The sequence below is a fragment of the Cucurbita moschata genome, unplaced genomic scaffold (genome assembly GCF_002738365.1).
Source record: "Cucurbita moschata cultivar Rifu unplaced genomic scaffold, Cmos_1.0 Cmo_Scf00072, whole genome shotgun sequence".
Taxonomy (NCBI): Eukaryota; Viridiplantae; Streptophyta; class Magnoliopsida; order Cucurbitales; family Cucurbitaceae; genus Cucurbita; species Cucurbita moschata.
The window spans coordinates 794,668-818,454 of record NW_019268588.1 but is presented as its reverse complement, the minus strand read 5'-3'; the positions used below and the strand labels follow the sequence as shown (position 1 = coordinate 818,454).

Here is a 23,787-nt window from a genome sequence, read left to right as displayed (position 1 = left end):
AGAGGCTACAATTATACTCTTTAGACATGTGGCAATGAGATCTTTAATATTGTAGAATAAAAAAGGGATGAAATTCTAGGAAGATTATTGAGTAGGGACATAAAGGAAATTAATGGAAAAGGTAACAAATTTGCAGAGGGCTCGTAAGATGCACACGTGCATGACTGCGAGTGAAGGGTGTGACTGGCAACATAATAGGCGTGTGAGGTCGCGTGCCAGCTCCATTCGGCTTCCAGTTTGATATGTTAGACTTACTTTTGTCCTGTTCTATTAAGATTGCCTATATTTACTTTGAAAATTGTGAAATATAGGTCGAGAGAGATTGGGCTAATTTTACCCTGTTAAGAGTACACTACAAGAAGAAAGAAACCCAGAAGAAGAAAGAAATTCGAAATCAAGTAAGGACTTTTAAACAAGTTCTCAACTTGTTTCTATATGTGAGCTTGTTGATTATGTCATTAGGAGTTTAATATATGTATTTGTGACGTGGTTAATTGATTATATATACACCATGGAAATGCTATAACTCTAGGTAATGCTTATGAGTTGATTATATGTATATATGGATTCGTGCATAAGACGTGAGCATGCTGTAAATATAGAATGAAAGTGTTTTAACTCTAGGTTATGCTTATGAGTTAATTATGTCATGGGCTATATATGAGTATAGTTAGTCTGTTAATCCCCGCGGATTCTTAGCCGACATGTTGTGTTCTAAGTTAGAGAGAATGAGAATCCTGACCGTCGGATTATATGACATTACAGGTTGCTAGAGAGTTTAGTAGACGGGTCGTATTTGACCGAGAGGGAGTCTTATATACATGTTCGAAAATTTAGATAAGCATATAAAGAGTTAACTGTCTAACCTTGAAATAACTAGAATACTCTTTAATGAACAAAAGATCCTCTTAAAAGAAATTATGAATCATTAGTGACTTAAAAATGACCAGAAAGATGATTAATAAAATTTGTAAAAAATAAGTTAGCTACTAAATTAATTACTCATCAAAATTATTTTAGTTTTTCTTTCTAGATAAACATGATGCTGAGTGACCAAGGTGGTGAAATAAGTTGGAGGCTCGAGGAATTCCAATCTAGATCCGAGTCTATGTTTTAGTACATTTACTTTTGTTGTTTGTGAACTTATATACGGTGTTTTGAGTTTGTAATTATTCCCTAGTATTATGTTTCTTGAATGTAACTATGTGGTATAGTAGTAACTTTCGTGATTCGGTCTTTCAATGAGTAGGTGTTATATGTTTACGATGTGTTTGTGAAATAATAAGACTATGATGTGTATGAAACACTTTGATCAGGATATGTTTATGAACGATGTGATTATGATATGTTTGTGAAATAATATGACTCTGATGTGTTTATGAAATGATATGACTATGTTATGTATATGAAACAATATGACTATGAGATGTTTATGAAACGATATGAAATAATAAATCCATGCTATATTCGTAATACGATGCGACTACGAGAAGATACGTGAATGTTATGACAAGTGTTATGATGTGATGCTCTGATGATATGATAAATGTTATGGTGTAACACGTTTGGCGATGTAGTACATGTTCTTACATGGTATACTGATGATATGATATGACATGATGCATGATATGAATGATATACGACAAAATGTGTTGACATAATGCACATCCCCAAATTATGCAAGGAAAGCTAGGATGAAAGTGATGTGATATGAAAGGAAAATGGTAGGAGTTGTCTTACATGATAATAAATAAAAAAAAATGTTTGAACCTCATGCATCATTGTATGTTCATGCATCGGGGAATACCTCTCTTTTATGATAGTATGGACTCGTACACTACGAGGCACGAAAATGATCATTATGTCTATCATAATGCTGCAACAGTTGCTATTCCTAAACGGGTGTCCGACATCAACAACTACTAGAGAATGCTCGCCCGACAAGAAAGGGGCCCAGGAGGTGCGTGAACTAACTAGTGGGTCTATACTCACACGTGTGGACCATGTGTAGAATAGTAAATACACATCTAATTAACCCGTTGAGGATAGCCGACTAGGGAATATAGACTAATATGATCGAGGACTCACTCATGATTGTATGTATTTGCATTTAACTCCAATAGTGGGGTCACTTACTGAGTATTTTTTAAAATAGTCAAGCCACGCATTACTTGTATTTCAGGTAAAGGCAAGACATTCCTATACGACTGACAACAACATCGCAATTCGAGACCATAACACATACATAGGGTAGTTACATTTATTTTCTTAGACTAAGTTAGATAAAATATTTTTTAAATTTTAATGTTTATTTATTTCATTTAGTATTTCGTTGTTTCATTTTAAAAATGTTTTCGAACATATAAATCCATGACAGTATTTTAAGATGAAGTTTAAACTCTTATTTCTGCACAATTACATAACGAAGATGGCAACAACTCTAAGTGAGTAGAAATCTAAGGCCGTTACAAGAAATCTAACTGGACTTAAGGGAGTAGGTTGAAAGTATTAAGATATAAAAATATTTGGGGAATATATTTTGTCATATAACTCTAATTAGTTATGGAATATATCTTATATATGTAATCAATTAATACTTTATTAATACTTTTTCTCTTATTTTTAAGAGTTTGTTCGTAGTATATTTTATCTTATTTGACGGATTTGATTAGTTGTATATTTGGTATATTTTACCTTATTTTCAGGATTTGGTTAATATTATATTTTTAGTTTGTAGCTTGTATCCTATTTAAACCTTGTGAACATCAATGAAGATTGGACTTTCCATCTCACTTATGTTTGTCATTCTTAACCTGATATTAGAGTAGGAGAAGAGGAAGAACAAAAGAAAAGTGATAAAAGATAGGCACAGAGGATGACAGATGAATTGGAATCACCTTCCATAAGATATATCAAAAATAAAAAACATATTCATTATCAAGATGTTTGTGGCGAGCTATCCAGATTTTGTCACCAAAAGATAGTCTCCTAATCTCAATATCGATCTTGAATTGGCGATAGATAATCTCAATCATTCTCCTAGACCGAGAATTGTGGTAGGCAAACTGTTCTCGATCGTCCAATATCAAGACTACGTTATAAGCATCTTCATATTTTCTCACCAAAACTCAAAGGTGGCATGCTCAAAATGTTCATATTTTCTTTCACAACATCTTTACGGGGTTAAGTGATGGAATGATCAAATGATGAGCGGGCTCTCAATTAAAAGATCTCTCTCCACTATCACTAACAACTATCTTTGGCACATTCCCCCATTAGAACTTGTCTACCTATTTTTCCTTCCAACTGTTTCTATTTCACCCAAAGCAAGATCTTCATGAGGGCGACATAAGACTGCTGGCCAAAGTGATGAGATATCCTTGTTTGGGTTATCCTCTGAAACGTTTTTAAAGTAATCAAGAACTTGATGCTTAGATTAGTCGATGCGCATAAACCTCTCAAGTGAGTCAAGGGAAACATCGATTTTAGTAGTTGTTCTTAAATATCAAAATTTCCTTTGTTTGGCGGAATCAACCAAATCTAGCTTCAAAATTTTGAATGTTGGTTTAATACATCCCTGTTACATTCACCATTCTGATAAGCCAGGATATTCACTTGTTCCAATCAAATTAGATGGGACAAATTGCCCATCCTAGAGTAAATCATTGAAGTCTATTTTTCGGTTTTGCATCTTCTTGGGAAATTCAATTATTTCTTGTAAGTTTAAAAAACAAACCAATGTGTCCAGATCATCTGAGTTTTGCATCTTCTAGGGAAATGCACTTATTTCTTTGAAGTCCAAAAAGCAAACCAATGTGTCCAAATCATCAGCAGTAGTCGAGTATCGAGGTATGACAAATACTTGTTTAGAGTTATATTAGCTGAGATATATTCTTCAAGACTGAACCAACATTGTTGTATTGTGATAATCAAGTAACATTGCATATAGTAGCCAAACCATTTTTTCATGAACGTACGAAGAACATTGAAATAAATTGTCATATAGTTCGAGAAAGTTACAAGCTGGAATCATCAAATCATGTTATGTTTGAGGTAAAATGAAATTGGCAGATATTTTCATTAAAGCTTTGGAAAAATAGCAATTTCAATTTCTGAAAGACAAGTTCAGATATTCACGACCAAGAAGCACTGGATTCAGTTTTGGATAGGCCTTGAAAGGAGAAGGAAGACTGGAACGCCAACATGTGTCTATTATTGAATTCACCCGACCTGATAGTACCCCATTTTTGGAACGTCTAGTGTCAAAGTCACTGAATGAGTAAGTCGTCAATCCCTAAAATGGACTATGTAATGTACTTTATCTACTGGGTTACGAGTGACCATTTTACCAGAGGTTTCTATTGTATCAATCTACCCTTATTTAATTCCAGTTGAAGCATATACTCGGGGTGGGGGCGTGCAGGGCGGACTCCCATTCATTAGATAGAGAAGATCGCCAAGATGAGTGTGATTGACATAAACTCTCAAACTTGAGGGATAATATTAAGATATAAAGATATTTGAAAAATATATTTTGTCGTATAATTGTAATTAGTTATGAAATATATCTTATATATACATACGTAACCGGTTAATATTTTGTTTTTCTCTTATTTTTTAGAGATGGTTGGTAGTATATTGATTTGGTTAGTAGTATATTTTGTATATTTTATCTTATTTTCACGTTAATAATATATTTTTTTCTTATTCTTAGTAGTTAGTTGGTAGCTTATATCTTATTTAAAGACTACGAACATCAATAAGGATTGAACTTTCAATCACACTTATGTTTCTCATCCTCTCCAATTAATATTGGTGACTTCAACTTTTTATAAATTTTGATACTACGGATAGGAACAAGCAATATCTACAATGGTTTACTCTAGGATGGGCAATTTGTCTCGGTTATGACTTTCTAGAATGCAAAACCATTGAGGTCTATTTCTCGGTTTTGCATCCTAGAGCATAAGTTTTATGACTTTACTTTTGGTTTTCCGATATGTATTATACTAATAAAAATAGTATTTCTTATATTTTTAGGAATCTACCTCTTAATTTCTTAATTAGTGAACGTGAGACTCTAATAACCCTAACTCCAAATGACGGAAAAAATAATGGAGAGCCTAAAAAGGAAATATAAAAAAATAATAATAATAATAATAATCCCAACTAAATAACTTTTAAATGCCCTTAAATTTCCCCCAAAATATCTTCGTCTCATACGCTCCTTGTCGGCGATTGGCCTCCCTTCTTTCCCAATTAAATTCTTGTCGGTTTCCCTCCCTCCTCCAATCCCTATATTTTCCCTTCACTCTCTCCCCTTTTTCCTTCATCCCAAAAATTCCTCACCAAAAAAAATAAAAAACCCTACTTTTTCCCTCCGCGAAATGGACGGCGGCGGCGGCGGCGGCGGCAACCGCAACGACCACACATCTCTCGGCGGCGTCCGCCGACGAAAGCCAACGAAGAAAACAAAACAACCCAACAACAAAAAGAAACCCATCAAAGTTGTGTACATATCGAATCCAATGAAGGTTAAAACCAGTGCCTCTAAATTCATGGCTTTGGTCCAAGAGCTCACCGGCCAAGATGCCGACTTTCCCGACCCCTCTAAGTTCCACTCCTCCGACGAAGACGCCGGAGCCACCCCCGACCTCCTCCACAGCACGACCGCCGCCGGCCAGGACTATGATAGTCTAATGATGAATAATAATATCCCTACTACACTTGGTGTTGAGCTGCCGGCGGAGGACTACCTTGTTGGTAGCTTTTATGATGACTTTGATGACCTGATTCTTCCTCCTCCCCTCATCGGAAACTTCTCCGGATTTCTACCAGCGGCTGAGGCGGCGGCGGTGATGTATGAATCTTATGCAATGTGATCTTTAATTTCTCTCTAATTTTGAAACTATTTAATTTTAATTAGCTTCCATTTCCCCCATTAGCTTCATAACATATACATTATAATAAAGGAATTTATATCTAAAATAATGCTCAACAATATAATTACCACATCTATATTGTTCTTAGATCAAAGCCTTTTTTGGGTATTTTATTTATTGAATTTCATTGTGATTCTTAATAACATTTTTCGAGGGAGATATTCAATGTTTTTATTCATAGATTTATACATGAATGCAAATAAATTATTGTTTTTTTTTTCTTTCTATTATTTGGATGAAGGGAATTCTTTTATTATTATTATTATTTTTTTTTTTAATTTAAGAAACAAACAAAATCTCAAAGACCCATAAAGGAGGTCAATATATAAACTATATTTTAATATCATTGTTAGATATAGATAATGGACATGAATATTATGTAAATTACATTTATACCAATATATTTTATCTTTATATGATTGATATGATCATATATATAATCATATAATAGCAGAAAATGATTTTTTTTTTCTTTTTCTTTCATTACATCTATAAAGAAGGTGATTTGCATGACGAAGCTTATTCTTCACCACAAAATTTTGATAATATGTGGGTCCCTTTTTTTTTAATTTTTTAATTTTTCTGGTTTTTGTTATGACGACAATAGACTTGGCCGTTGACTTCACCAATTTTATTTACATAAATTAAATAACAAGTTGATGAGATATACTAATAAAAAAAAATAAAAATTAACTTTTTTTTTTTTTTTTTTTTTTTTTGATATATGGAATGGACTAAGAGGGTCAACTACCCAACTAATCTTCATAATTAAATATCGTTCCTGTATAGGTAGATCTCGTGTGAAAGACCAATTACTAGCTAATTCATGGGTAGAGCCAAAGAGCGTGAACTGTACAAGTTAACAATAACATTGATGAAATAAAAAAAAAAGGAGCTCCGGTGTATAGAGAGGACCTCACCGTTTAAGAAGTAACCATAGAAACGAAGGAACCCACTATTTCTTTATCCATTTTAATTTTTTTTTATTTACTCGATCGTAGTTTGGGGTGACTAGAACAAAAAAGAAATCATGGTCGGGAAGGTTACAGTAGCAAAAGCCATTGAAATTTTTATTTTCGTGCTCTAAACTCCATAATTAACCTTTTTTGTGATGAGATATACGATTCATGCTCTAAATTCGATATCAGGATTAACTTTTTTTCTTTTAATCTTATATACTTAAGATACTGTTATTCAAATGTTGTCTCGGTTCATTCATGTATTATTTCTTTATACAAATGTCAGATATGTTTAGGGATAGTATGTATAAAGGGTATGCCAATTTTATCCATTCATTTCAATTGAATGACAAGTTTGCCCCCAAATTTTGCGTGCCAATTCTATCCATTCGTTTCTATATCTTCCTGCTAAGATGCTCCAAATGTGTTTTAATTCAATTATGTAATTATAAGTTCATCTCTTACAACTTTCTCGGTGTTTCGATGATTCTTAAGAACAGTAAGTTTATGAGTTCTTAGTCAACTTTGAATGCAGCTATTTCTCTCCAAAGTTAACGAAACAAAATTAATTTATTGGATTAAAATTCTTCTAACATAGAAAAAGAGAAGAAAATAGGAAGAACATGAAATGTTAGAATTTTGGAAAACAGTAAGATCAAATCCCTTATTTTAAACTCTGATTTGTTGCTGAATAATTGTTCTTAATTCATGAGATTGAATCCTATAGTTTCATGGTATATAGATGAACAACTTTATAGAAAAATCAAGAGTTGAAATGGCCTCTAACGTTGGACACGAGTCAATTTAGAAGACAATTGACCACCAAAAAAAGTCCAAAAAATATAGTCAACCTTTAGCCATCTTCCAACAATCATAATTTTGTGCCAGAACCCACCGTCCTCATGAAAATGATAGCTAAAGATTTTGTGAGGAAACTCAGTTCATTTGAGGCCTATATCCAATTGTACACAAGTATAAAAGACAGGGGTAAGACATGGAAATGCAGAATTCAGGGGTAAGAAACGTCAAATGGTACCTCTCCCACAATTTTGAACGATTCTTAATGACACATGTCTTGTTAAACTCAGCGAACATAAATCTACAAGGTTGGTGAAGATAGTAGATGCCCTTCATTCTTGTAAGGTAATAACTAAAAGAAGGAGATGGATGCAGGCGAACAAGGGTTGTGGCTTGAGGTAGATGGAATAGTTCGCGACTCAAAAGCACTAAAAATTTGTTAGAATTTAAGTAATGTTAAAATAGTCCTCTAAATCAACTTTGCTTCCCCCATGAAATTTTATTGCTAAGCAGATTATATATGAAAATTTGTGTTATTACACAAATTAAGGAGCTAAACCAAGTGGTGTAAAATTATCATATACCTTCGGTTTATGTTCTAAATGACCTCCAAATGTTATGAAACTTTAAAAAATGTCTTATTCTATGATTTTTAAGGATTATATAAAGTTTGAGAATCATTAGATCATATTTGGAGCATGAACAAGTTTAGGATGCAAAAATGACTAAAATAAAGTACCATCGGTTCATAACCTAAACCACATGAGATTTTAATAAAAGGGACTTAGGTAGAAATATAAGGATATTCAAGAAGTTTTGTAGTGATTGAAATCCATTTATGAGTTGAAGCAAGAATAAGGTGTAAAATGACCAAAATGTCCCTAAAGGCATAAGCACTAACTTATAGATTTATGGATTAAATGAAGTACAAATAATCTAAGATTTTATATATAGCTTGTTTTAAAGTGTAAAAGGTGATAGGAAAGATTTAAAATTTATTGGAGTTTATTTAGGGACTAAACCAACCAAAAGTATAAAACCAAAATGCCCTATATGTCTAAGCATTAGTTTATGAACCAAATGAACTCCAAAAGACCTAAGACTTTATATATGTTATATTTCAGTTACACAAGGTCGTGTGAGTGTGTATAGGGGCTAAATTATGAATTATAGATAAAAGGATCAAAATATCCCTAAAACAACCGTGAGCTATTTCAAGGTACAAACTACCTCCAAATTGCCTAAAATTTTAAGTAAGAACTATATATTAGGACATGAAGAGCTACCCAAGAGTTGAAGGATTTTGAAATACATTAAGAGCTTAAACCAATGAATGAAGAAATAAATGACCAAAATATCCTGATAAGGATTCAAGATGTTTTGAAGGCCTTAAGAAACACAATGTGTTATGCACTCTTATACGATGTACATATGCAAGTTTCCAAGGACATTAGAACATAATTGGGCTAAGCCAAAACTGAAAGGGAAATTACTAAACTACCCCTAAAGGCCTAGTAAAAATCCATGGTTTTGTCTAATTACCTCAAGAAACATGTTAGGATCCTTATAAAGACTCACGCAAGTTGTTATGACAAATTGACATATACTTGACCTATGAAATTGTGGACTTATGCGTTGTTAGGCTCTAAAAATAACTAAAACCATAAGAGCACAACACTAATCCCTCGACCACCCAGACTCAAGAACATGAAGAGATAAAAGGCTAAAAGAAACTCATGTATGGCCCAAGAATCAAGCAGTAAAAGATAAAAAAAAATATTCTTGTTGACGTCCTTAAAAAAATTAACATAGATTTTATGAACTCAAGAGTTACGATAAATATGGTGTCACGATTAACTTGAACTCATGAGGACGACTTGTTACATGAATAAGATATGTATACTTAGGGCCATGAATTTTAAGTATGTCAGGAAGATGGGGTGTGTTACTAGTACACATTACCCTAGGGTTAGCACATGAGAGTTTGTTAAGATTTGCTAGCCTAAGGATATGAACAAGATGAGAACATTACACTCCATGCGGTGCTTCCTGAGGAACAAGATTTGCTAGACATTAAAGAATGCTAAGTAATACTCTAATCATGTCTAAGGTGACCGATAACCTCCCACCACGCGGTGCTTCTTGAGGCACATATTTTCCTCTTCTAAGTGGGATGCCCTGCACCATGTTTTTCTGAGCAGGATGTCATGTTCAGGTCTCATGTTTTCCCTCACCTAGATGAGATTCCCTGCACCTTGTTAGGGGATGCTCTAGTCATGACTTTCGTAGGATTTCACGTCCATATTTTACATCAATCATGTGACATTCTCCGTCTTTCATGGGGAGTAATCTAGGGCCATGTTAGGGATAACTTCCAGATTGACTACATGTCATGGCTCATGATACAAGAAGCGAAGATAAGTCCCTGGTTAACACAAAAGCGAGTATACCCCATGGTACAACATGCCCATGACTCAGACTACATCGCTTGAAATATAAGAAGTTTTAGATGTAGGTTTTTAACCTACACCGCTTGGAATGGAAGGAAAATTGGGTTTAGGTTTCGGGCTATATCACAGAGAACACATGAAGCCTTGGATACAAGTTCAGACTACATCTTTTGGGACGTATGAAACCTTAGACATAAACCTAACGATTTATGTCTTGTACTGTAAATCTTAAGGAAAGTGCTTTAGGGAACAAAACAAGAAACAAGAACAAGAATAAGATCCAAAGACAAGAAGAACAACTTAGGATCAAGGTCCTTGTCTAGATCACAACAAAAACTCAAAATTCAACCACAAAACCTAAGGATCTAAGTTCTCAAGTTAAGAAAAAGAACATGACAAAAAAGATTGTGGTAGCCTAACATACATTATGGACATGATTAAGGGACATGATTAAGAGCCTACAAGTAGTAAGTACTGAGTCTTTGTACTCACTCCATGTTTTTCAGGTAAATAAAAAGCTAGTCGAGTATGGGCTCGAATATGGAACAAGTGTCATACAAAACTACACCATTTTCGACTACTTAAATATTTTTAAATTGTTTTATTTACTAGTCCAATATATTACAACTTAAATTAAATTTGTAAATTAAAATGTATTTATGTATTATTTTAAATACGAAAAAATTTACCATCTATTTCTACGTGTCTTTTCATATTTTTAAGTCTTTAACAAGTCGCGACTCAGGAAAGTATGATCGTGACAAGGTCGGTGTCTAAGTAAAGGGCATACCTTCGTAGTTTTGTGTTGAGTCTTGGTGTCCCCATAGCATTTGAGCATCAAGTAGGCACCTATCCCTAACTGATGTCCATAAACATAAAACACTTGGAAACATTTGTTCAACTGACATGGTGTTTTGGCAATAATTTAGTTGTTTTTTCCTAAAAAAAAACTAGAAAGCATCAAAGTTTTTTTTTTGTCTATTATATATAAAACTAAATTTTGTGTATAATATATTCCTAAATAATTATGAAATTTTTGTTTAAAGTTTAGAGAAGAATAAAATAATATGAAACCAAAACAATCCTCCGACCAAATCCCAAGGAACCAAACAGGGTGAGGGAGTGTTATGCCCACAAAGACCAGAATCCATGTCTCTTTTCACCGTTCTTTAATCAAAATCTATTCCCCTTTCATGTTTTATGGACATCACGCCAAATTTCACGACATCCTCACCTCATCTTGTTGTTCTAAATTTAGAACACCACATGTCAAATGCTCCTTAAACAACAGAACGAGTCTCTCTCTCTCCAGATGATATGTTGTTTTATGCGAATGTCCAAGCATCAATCAATTAATAGCCTGTAAAAAACACCTAAAAATCAACAAAGATTCAATTGTTGTCTTCAGTTTATAGACATGACCGTTTGTTCTGTTTGCAGAAATATGGGGGAATAAATGATTGGATCAACTCTCTCCCTTCCTTCAAATCGTGTTCTTTTTTAGCATTTCTTGACCACAAAATCAAAAACTGAGACCAACAAAAACACCCAAAACCAAACCATGTTAGACAGAGACAGACTGAAGAAACAACAAACAAACCCACATTTGGGATTCAAAATGGAATTCAGATGCTTTGATCGTTTGACTCATTGATTCATTCACTCATTCATTCATTTCCTTAATTTCTCCATCTTAAATTTTCAACTTTTCCCCAATTGGGTGTTTTCAAAAATCCCCAATTCACAATTTTTAATCCAAAATTCCATCTGGGTTCGTCTCAAAATCTTCCGTTATGAGTAACAGAGAAAGTGGAGTTTTGAAGGCATGGGAAGCCACGATCCGCAGAACCCAAGCGGCCAAGAAGCGAGCCCATAGCATCTTCGGCTCCACCTCCGTGGGTCATGCCGACGATGGCGACATCAACGGCGGCTATACTGACGCCTTCGACCCTGAATTAATTGCCGGTGAGGTTTACCACGCTGACAGAATCCTCCCAAATGGCGACTATTACACCGGCCAATGGTGCGACAGTTTCCCACACGGCCACGGAAAATACCTCTGGACCGACGGCTGTATGTACGTCGGCGAATGGGTCAAAGGCAAAACCATGGGCCGCGGCCGCTTCAGCTGGCCATCGGGAGCCACATACGAAGGCGAATTCAAGAGCGGGTATATGGATGGAAATGGAACCTACACAGGGTCAAATGGGGACACTTATAAAGGGAATTGGGTGATGAATTTGAAACATGGGCGTGGAGTTAAAAGCTTCTCAAATGGCGATTGCTATGATGGGGAATGGAGGAGGGGATTGCAAGAAGGGAATGGGAAATATCAATGGAAGAATGGCAATCACTATGTCGGTGAATGGAAGAACGGGGAGATTTGTGGGAAAGGAAGTTTTGTTTGGAGTAATGGGAATAAATATGAAGGCAATTGGGAATCAGGGTTGCCTAGAGGTAATGGGACATTCAAATGGCCTGATGGGAGTTTCTATGTAGGATATTGGAGCAAAGATCCACAAGAACAAAACGGGAGTTACTATCCCTCTGGCTCATTAGGGAATGTGCAATGGGATCCACAAGATGTGTATAATGTGGATTTTAGTGATTGCAAGATTTGCCTTGGGGAGAAGGTGTCGATTTTGCCGTCGCAGAAGAAGCTAGCGGCGTGGAGGTCGTCGAAGGGAGAGGACGGGGTGAAGCCGAGGAGGATGTCAGTGGATGGGCGGGTGAGTATTGAGGTCGAGAGACCGTTTGATAGAATGCAAATGTGGGGGTGTGGGGATATCGATGACTTTGTGACGGGGTGTTGCAGCGAGAGGACGTCGTCGGCCGGAGGAGGAGGAGGAGGGCGGGGGGATATGAGTGAATATATGTTGGGATTGAGTTTGGAGAAGGAGGGACTTGGGACGCCAATGAGGATGTCTAAGTCTTGTAAGAGGCAAGGAGAGACTATCTGCAAAGGCCACAAGAACTATGATCTTATGCTCAATTTGCAGCTTGGGATCAGGTAGTTTGATGCTTTTTAAGCAATGCTTTTGGTACATTTTGATGTCCTCTTTAACCATTTGTATGTGTACGTGAGGATTCAACAGGCACTCGGTTGGAAGACCAGCCCCGGCGGCTTCCCTTGATTTGAAGCCATCAGCCTTTGATCCAAAGGAAAAAGTTTGGACCAAATTCCCTTCCGAAGGGAGCAAACACACGCCACCCCATCAGTCATGTGAGTTCAAATGGAAGGATTATTGCCCTTTGGTTTTCAGGTACAATTCAACCACGTTTTCTCGATCGAATATGACATGTCGAACCAAATTGTTAGCCGTGTTAATGGATGTTGTCCTCTGTCTTCAGAACTCTAAGGAAATTGTTCAAGGTGGATCCAGCTGATTATATGCTATCTATCTGTGGGAACGATGCGCTTCGAGAACTTTCTTCTCCGGGAAAAAGTGGTAGCTTCTTCTACTTGACTAACGACGATCGATATATGATCAAGACGATGAAGAAGGCCGAAGCTAAAGTGAGACATTGTTTTCTTTTCTTACACTAATTATTATACAACAACGACTATGGCAATTGTAATTGGGGAGAACTTGGTGTGATTGTGCAGGTTTTGATAAGAATGCTCTCTGCCTATTATAACCATGTTAGAGCCTTTCAGACTACTTTGGTGACCAAATTCTATGGTCTTCATTGTGTTAAATTAACAGGGCCAATTCAAAAGAAGGTACATTAACATTTGTTCACAACATCAACTTGAAACCACTACGGAAAGAATATTCTCGCATTGTTTAGGGTGATAGGAATCACAGATCTCCACAATGATATGATATTGTCCACTTTGAGTATAAGCTCTCATGGCTTCGGGGTTCCCAAAAGGCTTCGTACCAATGGAGATAGTATAGTATTCTTGGATTATAAAGCCATGATCATTCTCTAAATTAGCCGATGTGGGACTTTCGTCCAACACCATAAACTCTAGTGGCTTTGTTTTGGGCTTCCCAAAAGCCTCATACCAATGGAGATAGTATTTATTGATTATAAACCCATGATCATTCCCTAAATTAGTCCACGTGGGACTTTCAGGTAAGGTTCATCATTATGGGAAACCTTTTTTGCTCGGAGTATTCCATTCACCGACGGTTCGACTTGAAAGGGTCAATTCTTGGACGCACAACAGATAAGCCTTTAAGTGAAATCGACGACACTACCATCCTGAAGGACCTCGATCTTAACTTCGTATTTCGATTGCAAAAATCATGGTTTCAAGAGTTTTGCAGGTGAAAAAGCTATGGTTAGGGACACCAAAGATCTTAACTTTCATGTCTCCACTTGATGTTTATTTTTTGTCGTTCTTATAGGCAAATCGATCGAGACTGTGAGTTCCTCGAACAAGAAAGAATTATGGATTATAGTCTTCTTGTTGGTCTTCACTTCAGGGAAACTTCAGCTGCTGGTGATTTCATACCTTCCGGTGCTCGAACTCCGACAGGTTTTTCTCTATGTTCTTGTCCTCCACTGCCACACTATCAACCACTTAGCATGTCTCTGTTCCCATCTTTCAGGAGGGGCAGAGAATGAAGCAGCTCCTCGTCTATCAAGAGTCGACATGGATCAGCTTTTCCTCGATCCATCCAGGTGAAATGTGATTGACAATAATTTGCATTGTTCTTAATTGTATGAGCTTCACAACAATTAAATTGCAGATGGTCGAGTATCAAATTGGGTGTAAACATGCCTGCTCGAGTGGAACGAACGGTGAGAAAAAGTGACTGTGAGTTTCAATTGGTAGGAGAACCAACAGGGGAGTATTATGATGTGGTTATGTTCTTTGGTATCATTGACATACTTCAAGATTATGACATTAGCAAGAAGCTTGAGCATGCCTACAAGTCAATTCAATACGATCCTACTTCGATATCAGCTGTCGATCCAAAACAATACTCGAAGCGATTTCGGGACTTCATATTTAATATCTTTGCAGAAGATGAGGCAAACTTTGAATAAAGATCTACACATGAGTCGTTTCTCAACTTATGAACTCCTTGTTGTGGAAATGTATTTAATAATTTTTAGCAGGGTTGAGATGGGATGAGAAATGCATGATCACATTCTTTCATTTGTTTTATATATAGCAAAGTATATATACCATTCATGTAGTTTCATTACAATTACACAGAAAAAGATATAGTCGTTTATTATTGGATATTTGAATCATTAGCTTTAGATTTGAATCACTAGCGAGCAACAATGATCGTGAAGCTTGAATGATTTTAAACATGCAATTTGAAGTACATAAAATTGCAAAAATACTTAGTCATGGATGAAGGAAAGCAAAAATGCTTTTTTTATTACCTTTTTTAAATCTATTTTATTTGGATAACATACGGCTTTATGTAGCCTCAAAATGAAAACACATGGAAAGAGTTCTAACTTTCATACTTTACGACTATAATTAACCACAATATAAATTTAATAAATGAATAAAAGCCTTAAGGTACATTAAAGAAACATCGTACCTCTAAATTATATCACCCAAAATTTGTAACCATTCAAGAATAAATGGAGCTTGATTCTTCTTTAATGTTGCATGAATTAACAACATCTTGTGATAATTTGAACAACATTTTTTTTACATCTTTCTTGAAGTTTTTCTTTCATTATTGATGTCTTGGTTCATATAAGAAACTTAAATAAAACAACGCAAACGTTCCGATCTAACCTAGGGATACTATACCAAATATAAATGCAACTACCTGGCTCGCTTTCATGGCCTTCATAGTGATGTCTTACCTTAATTTGAAAAAGAAGTAGCATGTGGTAGAATATTTAAAAATATGCAGTAAGTAGCCCAACTATTGGGTTGAAAAATGCAAACCCAATCAATCATGGTGGGACTTATCTTTTCTTAAAAATATCAAGGCCTTGGTCTCTAGTTTTCTGTCTAGGTGGGGTTAGTATTTCTTTACGTATGACCCAAACACGTGAACATGGATCCACCAGGTGAGCTCGTATCGTACCCCTCGAACCTAGATGTTCAAGCTAGCGCATGTGCATGTTGTTGGACTCTACGGAGGGAAAGGGTGTTGAACACAACTTTCTGTGGGAAACACTCGCACACTTTATTAAGACCAATCGAGAAGAGATTTACAAGCCACTCGGTAGAAACTACCGCTTTGTATTGCTTGGGATGATGAACAGGATGGAGGGTATTGAGGGTAGTCAATCTATTCCTAAAATTTCTGAACTTTTTTTTCTAAAATACTTAAATCATTTTCCTAAATTTATTGATAAAATCCCTAAATCATTTTCCTAAATTTATTTCTAAAATCTTAAATCGTAAATATAATTGTTCATAAATATAATTGCTCATACAATGGTTGGGCTTAACCTTATCCGGCTAATGATGACATTTTAACACTCTCCCTCAGCACTAGTCCTCATTCGTTACACCATGTTGAGCTGATAGCGAAAACTCTCATGTTTGCCAGTATTCAGCCCTTTCGTAAACAAGTTTGCCACTTGATCATCTGTCTTGATCTGTTGCATCTCGATTTCTTCCTTCAAGACTTTCTCTCTAATGAAATGATAGTGTACTTCCACATGCTTTGTTCTAGCATGAAACACCGAATTTTCTGCTAGGCGAATCACATATTGATTGTTGCAATGAATGGTATTAGATACTCAATTTCCTGGTGTCAATCTTCCATCAAAAGTTTTAACCATGTATTTTCCTGAGCTGCTCCAGCTGCTGTTCTATACTCTGCTTCTCTAGTTGACAATGATACTGTTGGTTGTCTTTTGTTACACCAAAAAATTGTTCTCGAACCGAGCTTGAACACATACGCAGTGATTGATCTTCAGGTATCGTGGTCTCTTGCATAGTCAACATCACTATATTCAGCTAGCTTCCAGTCTTCGCTTCTTTTGTATAAACGATCGTAATTGATTGTACCTTTGACATATCTCAAGGTCCGTCAAGCCGCATCTAAATGAGGCTTCTTCGGATTTTGCATATATTGATCAATGACTCCAACTTCATTTTCGAATCCATTTGGTTGGTTCATGTAGATCTCCTGGTCCAACTCTCCATGCAAGAAAATATTCTTCATATTTATCTGCCAAAATTTCCAATCTTTATTAACTAGTGTTGGAGGAACCTATACGAAAGTGATCTTCGCCACTGGGCTGAATGTTTCATCATAGTCTAGTCCATATTGTTGAGAAAATCCTCGAGCTACGAGTCGAGCCTTGTATCTCTCAATTGATCCATCTGGTCGACGCTTTATTTTGTAGACCCACTTGCAAGAGATGAGTTTGACATCTCCTAGTCTTGGCACTAGTTCCCAAGTTTGATTATGTTCTAGGGCTATAATTTCTTCCTCTATTGCTTTCTGCCAAACCGAGTTTTGTGATACATCCTCATATGTTTCTAGCGTATCTCTAGACTTGGCTTTTGGATTATTTCTAACTGTCTAAGTTGTTGAGGTGTCCTTTGTTTTTCATTAGGTTCGCTTGGTTGAGTCATTTCTTGCTCACCAACACTAGTGTCGCTTGAATCTTCAGGCACATCATCACTTAAGCAAATGTGTACAATTTGCTCCCCCATCTTCGGTGGAAGAATCTCTTCAATTTGCTCTCCCGTCAGAAGAATTTCTTCAATTTACTCAAGGCATGGTAATACTTCCTTTTTTGAAAGCCACCCCTCTTTCATTGCACCACTTTGATCGTCAATCATGTGGTTTAAGTATCCTGAATCAATGATCCAATCATTCTCATAATCGATATGGTCTCCCATCATCGCCATGAGTGCTAGCTCATCTTCTTCTATAGCATATAGTACCTCTGCATCCCATTCCTCCTCCATCTCCATGTTGGAGGATGCCACATTGCTTTCGACAGATTTTTTCTTGGACCAACAATCTTTGGACATGAGGCCCTTCTTTCCGCAATTGTAGCTAATGTCCTCCAATATGTTCCCTTGAGAGTTATTGTTATCATTCTTCTAAGCTCTCCCTAGTTATACAGTTTCTTGGTGACTTCTTCCTCTGTCACCATTGTATTCGCATTTTATAGACTGCCTATTATTGCTCTGGCTTTCACTTGCGTAGAGTGCTTCTTCTTCACCCTTCAATGTGATGCCTCCTATTTGTTTAGCCATGGCTTCTTGGCTGGCTAACAAATTTTCGAACTCTAAAAGTGTGGTTGAGTGGGCCATCCTTGTACAGCAATAATAAAGCTTCTATATTCTATTCGCAATCCGTGGATTATAATCCTCTTCATTCGAGATTCTACAATGGCGGACTTGGGTCTAGTTCAGTAATCTCCTGACAGATCGACTTGACCTTGTGGAAGTACTGAGCAATCGTTATATCATGTTGTGAAATTGACAACAACTCGTTCTCCAGAAGTTGTAGTCTCGCATCGTTCTTCTTTGAGAACAACATCACGAACGTGTCCCATGCTTCTTTTGGTGTCTTGTCATTCCAAATATTCTCTAACATCCCTTCTTCGATTGTGGTCTTCAGAGCAAACATTGCTTTGCCTGCTTTGATACTCCATTTGCGCAAGGCGCCGTTAGAATCATCCTCTGGCGTAGTTTCGCACTCACCAACGATCTCCCAAAAATCATGTCCTTGTAAATAGAACATCATGCATGTTGCCCACGTGTTGTAGTTGTTGTTGTTGAGTTTCTTGATTCCTCCAACAATTTGGAAATCACCCATCGTGTTAGTTATACCTCAATAATACCAGACAAGCTCTTTCAACACAAGACACAAAAGAAACTCACTCACTACTAATCTCAAGATATCGTTTCTGATGTGGAAGATCAGACAGAGCTGCAACCACAGAGCATATTAAGAATTCCAAGAGATCAGATAACCTACACTAACCAGATCAGATAACCTATACTAACCTCGCTCTGATACCAGATTGTTGAACACAACTTTCTGTGGGAAACACTCGCACACTTTATTAACACCAATTGAGAAGTGATTTACAAGACACTCGGTAGAAACTAATACTTTGTATTGGTTGGGATTTCTTGGGATGATAAACTAAGTAAGATGGAGGGGTATTTATACGATAGGCTAAATTTATTCCTAAAATTTCTCAATCTTTTCTCTAAAATACTTAAATCATTTTCTTAAATTTATTCCTAAAATCCCTAAATCATTTTCCTAAATTTATTTCTAAAATCCTAAATAATAAATATAATAGTTGGGCTTAACCCTATTGGTAGTGATGACATTTTAACAAAGGGCCGACATAATATTGTGACAAACAGAAACATCTTAAGGTACGCCTTTATACTAGTCATAATGGAAAAGTATACCGATGCATATTACACACAAAATGTATGAGGTACCATAGGCATCAAAATATGACATATACTTACAATACAAGTCATACATTCATTCTTTTCATGACGTAATGTTCCTACGAGACATATAACAATACTTGTCTTATCTTTCATGATTAACATACATAGCTTTCTAATGTCTCATACGCATAAAGCAAACATATTAACATAGTTCACATGTCTTTATAATATACTCTCCATTTATATTTAACCTATCTAATATATTAAATATTAATTTGAACATGTCAAATTAAATCTATTTTCTCCTTTTTATGCAATATATCTAATATATTAAATATTAATTTAAATACTTCAATTTTTTTTTTTTAAAGTAAATTGAAGTACTACTATGAGCTAGCAAAGAGACTTTATGGACCTACAAATTATAAGCTTCAATATACAAAATTAATTAATTAAACTCTTTAATTAATCAATTTTCATTTATTAGCTATAGGTAACTCCACTATAGATCTAGAGTTGCACTCTTATGCACGGTAGAAAAAGTTATGTCCATTGATATAATCATTACAACCAAGTCGATCCTTCACGAGCGGTTCATAATTACAGCTAGGTCAAAAGTTTGTTTTACCCCATTAATTACATCTTTTACCTTAAGTACCATTGATTTTCTAATGAACAATTTGTTTATGTTCCAATCATAAACCAAGTCCCTCACCGGCTAATGAGAAGATGAGGCCCCATTGTTCAAGTCCCAAAATCAGTACTTTAGAGAACAACTTATCTACGTTTTTTATATGGAAATGAGTGAATTCCATCTCATGATATTATGTTCCCAATTTCTTATTTGGTTAGGCCCGTAAAATGGTAGGCACATTGAATTAGCCAAAATAGTCATTCTCACCCATGCAAATTCAAGTACAAGCCCTCGCAAGCAAGAGTTCATAACTCATTTTGGATTAAGATCGAGTTGCATATGATCATCATATGAAATATTAATCTTCTCAATTAACGGATTTATAAAAAGAGATTAAATATTTCTTGGTCCAATTTTATACAAACTCACTGTACATGATACCCTCACTTACATGTCTCCACAGGAACGATTTGGATCAAATCATTTGCAAAAATTGCAAAGTGGGTCGTATAAATCGTGTTACTAAGATAAGGTATTTGACCTTATCTATATACTATAGACCATTTAGTTTATTACTTAAATACTATTCTCTTGTATGTCAACCACATACTGTTCGACATTACATGAATAACCTTAGATTTTCATATCATGAATAACAATTAAATTATAAATAAAATAATAAAAGTTATTGTTAAAAACTAAATAATTAATTACGAGGCTTTGGGGCATAAATATGAATACATATCATAGTATAACGGATAACATAACATAATTTGTAGCATAAAAAAACATATCATAGCATAAATACAACATAGCACATGTCAAACAATCATAAAACACGATATATGAAAGGGCCACATGACAAGCATTGTTCATTCAGCAAACAAGTCATCTAACCAAGCCAACAGTGAAACCACTTGATTGGTTTAAGTTGAAGTTACTACCTCCTTTGATGCTAGCTTAAAGCTACTTATTGAAATTTGATCTACCTAAGGAGCCCCACAATCATAATTTAGAATTCTAGTATAGAAATTGACTAATCTAATTGCATAAAATAATCTAAACTTAGCTCCAAATTTAATTTAGCTAAAATGTAGTCATACTAAACTTAAACGCCTCCAAAAATGTCACAACGGCTCTCAAGGAGTCGAAAATGGTAGGAAACAACATATCAAACCCAAGCCAAATTAGCCAAGAAGCCAAGTTGATGCCGTCAGAAAAGGTATTCTCCAACTCACTCCAAACTGCCCAAGTGGGATGAAATAGAGTAATTGTTGTGACTCAATAAGCCGAGAGACTTCCCTTCTAATACTGGAATCCAACTGTCCACTTTCTCAAACTAAACGATGTGAGAACTTATTTTTTTCTAACTTTTGGTTGTTAGATTTTACACCTATGAAAGAAACTTTCATCCACGAAAGTACCTAAGCTTAGAATAAGTTGCGTCCTCACAATCAGTAGAGGTTCGTAATCTATAATGCATGTTGAGTCAGTCAAGTATTTGTGAAGATGGATATGTGGAACACTAATTTGCACGGAAAGGATAGACAGTGTTTGATCCGATCTAAAATGTCGAAGGATCCGATGAAGTGTGGGTTTAGTTTTCCCTTTCATCCAAACCACAAGACGCGTTTCATTGGGGACCTTCAAGAATGCCGTGTCAACTACCTCAAGCCTCAAGTTTCTATGTCTCACATTGACGTATATCTTTTGTCTACTCTGAGTCGTTTACATTCTTGCCTTGATCTTTTACATGGATTCATTGGTGTCTTGAACTTACTCTTGTTCTAACAGTTCACGTTCACCTACCTCATTCTAACGCATTAGGGCTTTCATTGTTTCAATACAAAGGTATGAATAATGTCATACTAATAGTTGTCTAATATCTATTGTTGTAAGTAATTTTCATAAGATAAACTTGAAATCAAAACTATTTATCGGAGACTTTACCCAAAGTAACCTATGTAATATTGTGAGTGCAACAATCGATCACTACTTGAATGAAGATGTAACTTTTTGTTATCTTAGGTAAATCTAGAAAGAATTCCATGACATTGACTTCTCAAGCTGTTGAAACTTTTGGTTCCCTTTAGACTCACTTAAGAGTGGTTTGGACATATCCTTTAACTCTCTACCTGACCTACCACCTTGAACAACTTAATTAATTTGAGATTCACTCATTGAGAACACATATTAGAGTGAGTGATAAAATCCAACGAATTTTAGATATGTGGCACAAGATAGCTCGCTTAGGCCACTAGGATAAAGAGTGGTGGAGGGATGACAACATGTCTCTCCTATAGTACATTTTGAGCCATTTTTAATCTTTTCGAGTAGACCTAATTTTGGCAAGTGGTCATACAGCCCTGTGAAGTGTCCATCGAATATTCGAATGACACCAAATTTTGTGAGGTTTCATCTTTCATATAGATAGACTTAATTCTAGAGTCACATGTCGAAACTCATATCAAAATTTTGATGTAACGATGCTAATTTTTCTACTTAATCTAAGGTCGCTACTCTATTCATCTCATGAACATTGAATGCGTAAATACTTCCATTAAACTTTCATAAAACATAACCTTTATCTTAAAACATAGTCACGGACTTACGTGTTCGAAAACATTTTTAAAACGACACAACAATAAACTAAATGAAATAAATAAACATTTAAATTAAAAACATTCTATTCTACCCTAAGTCTAAGGAAATAAGTGTGACTACCCTATGTCTGTGTCATGGTCTCGAGTTGCGATGTCATCGTCAGCGGTACAAGGATGCATTGTCTTTACCTGAAATATTTCAGTAGTACCTGGCTTGAGTATTTTAGGAAATACTTAGTAAGTGACCCCACTATTGGGGTTCAATGCAAACACATACAATTTCATGAAGGTGGCCTATCATATTAGTCTATTTACCTACGGCGACTATCATAAACGGGCTAATTGGATGTGTACTTACTGTTCTACACACGGTTCACACATGCGAGTATGGACCCAACAGTCGGTTTGCACACCTCCTGGGCCCCTTTCTTGTTGGGCGAGCATTCTTTAGTAGTTGTTGATGCCAGATACCCGTATAGGAATAACGACCGTTGCAGCATTAGGATAAACATAATTATCGTTTTCCTACCTGGTCGTCGCAGCATTATGATATCCATAATTATCGTTTTCTTGCCTCTTAACGTACGCATCCGTACCAGCGTAAAAAGGGGTATCTCTCGATGCATGACACACAATAATGCATGAGGTCCCAACATTTTTCCATTTTATTTTTCATTTAATACAACCCCGCTAGCGTTTCATACATATCATATCGTTTTTCATATCATTTCTCATATTGTTTATCATGATAACTTATCATATCTTTTATGTATACGTCAGATCTGTATTTCATGCTAGTTCGTCGTTTTGCACATTAATCATATCATATCATTCAAATTACATAAATATGTCATATTATAACGTTCCACGCTTCCAGACATAACAATTTTCCTCATATACATATCATACCGTAACATGTCGTATCATAATATATCATATCATAAACATGTCAATTTATCACATATCTCATACCACAACATATTTCATATCATTTTCATATCATATCACAACATATATATATCCGTCATTTTCATATCATATCACAACATATATATATCCGTCATTTTCATATCATATCA

At 35.6% G+C, this 23,787-nt stretch overlaps 2 protein-coding genes across 2 annotated transcripts; both read left to right on the top strand.

Moving 5' to 3' along the window:
• The first annotated feature begins 5,309 nt into the window (after positions 1-5,309).
• LOC111438200 (sigma factor binding protein 1, chloroplastic-like) lies at positions 5,310-6,103 on the top strand. Its single transcript, XM_023076157.1, has one exon. It carries the CDS (start codon positions 5,388-5,390, stop codon positions 5,880-5,882), a length of 495 nt encoding a protein of 164 aa, XP_022931925.1. The 5' UTR covers positions 5,310-5,387; the 3' UTR covers positions 5,883-6,103.
• Positions 6,104-11,775: 5,672 nt separating this feature from the next.
• On the top strand, positions 11,776-15,243 carry LOC111438201 (phosphatidylinositol 4-phosphate 5-kinase 5-like). Its single transcript, XM_023076158.1, has 8 exons — positions 11,776-13,159; positions 13,245-13,412; positions 13,501-13,666; positions 13,757-13,873; positions 14,233-14,426; positions 14,508-14,638; positions 14,712-14,784; positions 14,853-15,243. Exons 1-8 carry the CDS (start codon positions 11,943-11,945, stop codon positions 15,151-15,153), a joined length of 2,367 nt encoding a protein of 788 aa, XP_022931926.1. The 5' UTR covers positions 11,776-11,942; the 3' UTR covers positions 15,154-15,243.
• Positions 15,244-23,787: the final 8,544 nt, after the last annotated feature.

Excerpts from the sequence above, each read along its gene's own strand:
- LOC111438200 (XM_023076157.1), top strand. The coding sequence starts at position 5,388 with ATGGACGGCGGCGGCGGCGGCGGCGGCAACCGCAACGACCACACATCT.
- LOC111438201 (XM_023076158.1), top strand. The coding sequence starts at position 11,943 with ATGAGTAACAGAGAAAGTGGAGTTTTGAAGGCATGGGAAGCCACGATC. Across the intron at positions 13,667-13,756 it reads TGAAGAAGGCCGAAGCTAAA|GTTTTGATAAGAATGCTCTC; the intron begins GTGAGACATTGT and ends GTGATTGTGCAG. Across the intron at positions 13,874-14,232 it reads CAGGGCCAATTCAAAAGAAG|GTAAGGTTCATCATTATGGG; the intron begins GTACATTAACAT and ends TGGGACTTTCAG.